Source organism: Engraulis encrasicolus, unplaced genomic scaffold (assembly GCF_034702125.1).
Source record: "Engraulis encrasicolus isolate BLACKSEA-1 unplaced genomic scaffold, IST_EnEncr_1.0 scaffold_43_np1212, whole genome shotgun sequence".
NCBI classification, from domain to species: domain Eukaryota; kingdom Metazoa; phylum Chordata; class Actinopteri; order Clupeiformes; family Engraulidae; genus Engraulis; species Engraulis encrasicolus.
The window spans coordinates 422,982-427,981 of NW_026945742.1; the positions used below are offsets into that span (position 1 = coordinate 422,982).

Below are 5,000 nucleotides of genomic sequence, written 5' to 3' on the forward strand. Positions count from 1 at the left end.
GTGTGTATGTGTGTGTGTGTGTGTGTGTGTGTGTGTGTGTGTGTGTGTGTGTGTGTGTACCTGTAGACTAGTGCCAGTATATTCAGCATGGTGGCCACATCAGGATGGTCGTGTGTGTGTGTGTGTGTGTGTGTGTGTGTGGGGGTGTGTGTGTGTGTGTGTACCTGTAAACTAGTGCCAGTATATTCAGCATGGTGGCCACATCAGGGTGTGTGTGTGTGTGTGTGTGTGTGTGTGTGTGTGTGTGTGTGTGTGTGTGTGTGTGTGTGTGTGTGTGTGTACCTGTAGACTAGTGCCAGTATATTCAGCATGGTGGCCACATCAGGATGGTCGTGTGTGTGTGTGTGTGTGTGTGTGTGTGTGTGTGTGTGTGTGTGTGTGTACCTGTAGACTAGTGCCAGTATATTCAGCATGGTGGCCACATCAGGATGGTCGTGTCCCGACGTCTTCTCCAGGTCCTCAAGTGCCTGTTTGCAAAATGAAGTTTTATCATTATATTCAAATATTACTGTCACATTCCACTTAGCTGACGCTTTTATCCAAAATCTACTACCAGTTATTTAGGGACAGGGTATAGGTTACAGCCCCTGGAGCAGTGTGGGGTTAGGTGCCTTGGTACAGGGTATTGGTTACAGCCCCTGGAGCAGTGTGGGGTTAGGAGCCTTGGTACAGGGTATTGGTTACAGTCCCTGGAGCAGTGTGGGGTTAGGTGCCTTGGTACAGGGTATTGGTTACAGCCCCTGGAGCAGTGTGGGGTTAGGTGCCTTGGTACAGGGTATTGGTTACAGTCCCTGGAGCAGTGTGGGGTTAGGTGCCTTGCTCAAGGGCACTTCAGCCATGGATTGAGGTTTAGGGAGAGGTCAGGTGGGATTCAAACTAGGGCTGCACGATATTAGAAAAATATGCGATACACGTTAACATGACTGTATACTGAGATATCGATATTACTCGCAATATTTAATATATACATAACTACTTGCCATTCTACACTTTATCATGTATAAAACAACTGAGAGCAATGTTTTATTGCCAACATTATTTTGTATTAGCTAAAAACATGGCTAATATACAATATCAACTTAAAATGTCAACATTTGTAATGCATTTTTTCACCTTCTCACCAAATTTTCTGTTATTAAAAACTATTTGCGATACGTGCATCGCAAGCCATGATATCAAGATATCGATACATTTTCTATATCGTGCAGCTCCAATTCAAACCTACAACTCCCAGATTGAAAGACCAACTCCCTAACCGTTAGGCCACAGCCCCTAATAGTCCAAGAGCATAATATAAGCTCAAAATTGAGTTTAGTAACAAGCTGAACATTTCAGAATATGTTCAGAATACCGTTTGGAATAACATACTGTGTCCCCAGCAATCCCCCTTGGGGCTTTTTGAGAAATTCAAGATGGCGTCCAAAATGCATTATATTTCATACATTTTAGCACAATAACTCGAAATATAACGTGATGAGTGGATGGATTTGCACCAAGTCTTGTGCGCCAACACTCTATAATATTAGCAGGGGTGATAGTGAAAAAAAATCCTGAGCCTGAACCTTTTTCCCTGCTTCTAACGACGACGACAAGATACTGCATAGTGACGTAACGTAGGCCTATTTTGACACATTATTCAAACATTTAATAGCCTGTGTGTGACCATTATTCAAGCCTGATAGTAGAAGAAAACCCTGAACCTGTAACACTTTCTGAGATAAGAATAACCTAACGGCTAATTATTAGTGGTGGGCCGTTATCTGCGTTAACGTGCTGCGATAATGTGAGACTCTTATCGCGCGACAAAGAAAATGTTGCACATTAATCTATTATCAAAATATGGATTTGGGGTTTGGGGATGCGCGTCACCATAGCGTTCGATTGACAGACGCTTTCAGACTGCCCTCCAGTCGCTTCTCCTCTCCACCTGTTGCTCAGCAGACCTACTAAATATGGTGGGATGCATGCTGTAAACATTAATCTCTCTGCCGTGGTAGAGAGACGTTATTGTTTGAGGTGAAGCAGACATTATTGTGTACCAGCCCGACATAGCCTGCATTTCCTCACGCATCGCATGGAACACAGGGTTCGAATTATAACTTTGACCCTAAGGGGGTCTCAGACCAGAGGGGTTTTTTTTTTGAAGGGGGGGGTCTCCAAGAAAATGTGTGTTTCTTAGATGCAATTTCATGCATTTTAATGCATTTTTGTCCAGCGTAATGCTGTGCCACGCCGGACAAGAAAAGACGGACGGTCCGTCCTAAATAGCCTACGGACGGCTGGCACCATAGCCTACACAACTGTGGAGATGAATTTGAAATGATTGTTTTAGCATTTGTAGGCTAGACCTATCTTACATCTTGTTTCACCTTTTTACTGTGCATTAAAGATGTAATTAGTGATGATCGACTGTGCGTCATGTCTGAAATTTTAAAACATTATCCAGAGGGAGAAAGGAATGCGATTTTCTTACCATGATTGGGAGACACGGACCACGCGCTACTCTTTTTTAGCTGTTAGATGATTATTCCAGGAAGATGCTGATGTCCTTATAGTTTTTTTTAAATCCTCCAAGCCATCAAACAGTGAGGCGCAGGGCGCGTAGCCTAGTTTGTTTATCTTTGTTGGATTGTCTGTGTCATTGCAACCCGAAAGTGCCTGTCCCATTCCGCAAACGTCGGCAAAGCAGTGTTGCTTGCGATGATAGTTTTTATTAAGTTTTTGGTTCAGAATAACCCAGCAGTTTGATAACCACGGCTGCACATTACAAATCCCCTCACCACTTTTATTCCTGCCTTTTTTGATTAACATTGGCCATTTGAATCAGTTGTTTGCGCAAGATTGCCATGAACAGATAGGCCTATTAATTATTTTTCATAACTTCACAAATTGAGCCGTGTACATAGCACTGTCCCATTCATCCAAGCATCCGAAGTAGCCTAGTGCTCAGTGGAGCTAGTTGTCTGGTTAGTGGACGCTAGCTGGACTGTTCTCTGCAAAGTCCGACACAGTGGTGAATCCGAACGGTGCGAGATTAATGGATGATCTCTGGTGGGGTGGCCTTTTCGTTGGCATGGTGGAACAGAAGACGATGGCGGCATGCATTTAAATATATATATATATTAATTGATTTCGACGAAACAGAAGGTTACCAGTAGCCTAGGTCACGTTTTTAGATTCAGAAGCAGGCGGCGTTACCTTCGGATGGTTTGCGCGCATGGAGGTGTGGTGGTGAAATGCAGGCGATAGCCTACATAGGTTTGGTTGTAGGGGGATTGGAAACAAGTTTTATTCATGATTATATTAGCCAATTTATTATTATATTGTAGATCTCTTGTTTTAAGATTACTACAGATATTAGGGTACGCCTACTGTAGGCCTAGTCTATGGTGAATGTCGTGAGAGACCGTCTCGGATTTTTTTTTTTGCCACCGAGGGAAAGGGAGCAGAGCTCCCTTTGGCTCCCACGTCATTCAAACACTGATGGAACACAAACAACAGTCCTGTTCCAGAAATCTTGCCTGTGCAAAACATTCCATGTGATATACATTTTGAAGAGTGTCAAACTGGAACTGTCAATATCGACTCTCGCTGAATGTTTGTGTTATGATCGCGCATTTGTGACTCATGTCAGACGTACACCTCGCGGTTGTTGCGCTTGATATAGCCAACCTCGCGGTCGTCGCGCTTGAATTTTTTTTTTGCTAACTGAATTCATTTGGAGTTGTAACTCCGCTGGCATTCTAACGCAGAGAACAACTGTCAGGTTTAGGCCAAATCGATGTGAGCCAGTGCTTTAGGGTCTAGATCTAGCTCTAGATATAATGAAGCATGGCTCTGACTTTGCTGTACCTGCTGCGCAGCTGCTCCCTTTCTAAAGGAGCCGCCGCTCTTAACAGTCAGTGGCAGATTCTCTCTCTCTCTCTCTCTCTCTCTCTCTCTCTCTCTCTCTCTCTCTCTCTCTCTCTCTCTCTCTCTCTCTCTCTCTTCCCCCCCCCCCCCCCCCATTAGAAATTAGGTCATTTCGTAAATGTTTGATAGATTTATCTGTATTTGCCTCTACAATTTATAGCACTGTTCATTTTGAAATGTCAGTATATTATGACTGTAAATGCTTCCTAACATATTCGAAACACTTTTCAAATATTGCAGTGATTTTTTTTTCATCACCAAGTATCAACATGACCATTTTTTTAAAGATGAGATGCATTTTGGAAAAAAGAGATGAGCTCTGGTCTAATGTGCCATCTTAAGAAACCCCCAAGGTTTTTTTAGTCATTATTTCGCTAGCGTGCCTATTCTGAATGAGCCATTTTGATATAGATTAATCTAGATTAATCTAGATTAATTTCATAATTACAGTGAGATTAATCTAGATTTAAAAAAAAAATCTATGCCCACCCCTACAAATAATTATTAACAATGTTTTTATTTTTGCAAACTCTGTCAAGCCTGAAATCCGGCATGGAGCCTGAATACTATCAGCCCTGTATTAGGAACAGTCAGTGCGTATGCATGCACATCTTACCGCACAAATACACCTACCGCGACATGAGCGAGGCGAGCGACGGAAGTAATTGACTTTGTATTGAGTGACGAGAGTGACAGTTTGAAGTTGAAATCCTTTCAACTTTCTATGACGCGGTTCAGCGACCAGCTGCGACAGCCAATGACTGTATAGAGGTCAGTGACCACAGCCAATGGGAATGTTTGAATGCTTTGCCTTCTGCCTGTACGGATATACTCTAGTCTCTTCAATCGCTCGTATCGCTTGCTGCTACACTCTGTTGCTTGAACCGTATCGCACCTTAGTCCAGCTCCTGGCAGTCATCCAGCTCAGCTCAGAACTGGAGTTTTCAAGAAATCTTGCTGCTCACCAGTTTGCATAGTGATACGCAGGGTGTGATTTGTTGAAGAACCCGAAGATTTTAAACATTATCAATGGAGTTACATACAGCCACTATTAAATAGGCCTACATGAAGACAAAGTGGCAATATCA

The 5,000-nt window shown here is 43.0% G+C and overlaps 1 protein-coding gene across 1 annotated transcript in view; it reads right to left on the reverse strand.

Moving 5' to 3' along the window:
* Positions 1 to 5,000, reverse strand: part of klc1a (kinesin light chain 1a) — a 53,137-nt gene that overhangs the window by 36,144 nt on the left and 11,993 nt on the right. The window contains exon 7 of the mRNA XM_063193521.1: positions 385 to 467. Coding sequence (XP_063049591.1) covers positions 385 to 467 — 83 coding nt within the window. The remainder of the gene's footprint in view (positions 1 to 384; positions 468 to 5,000) is intronic.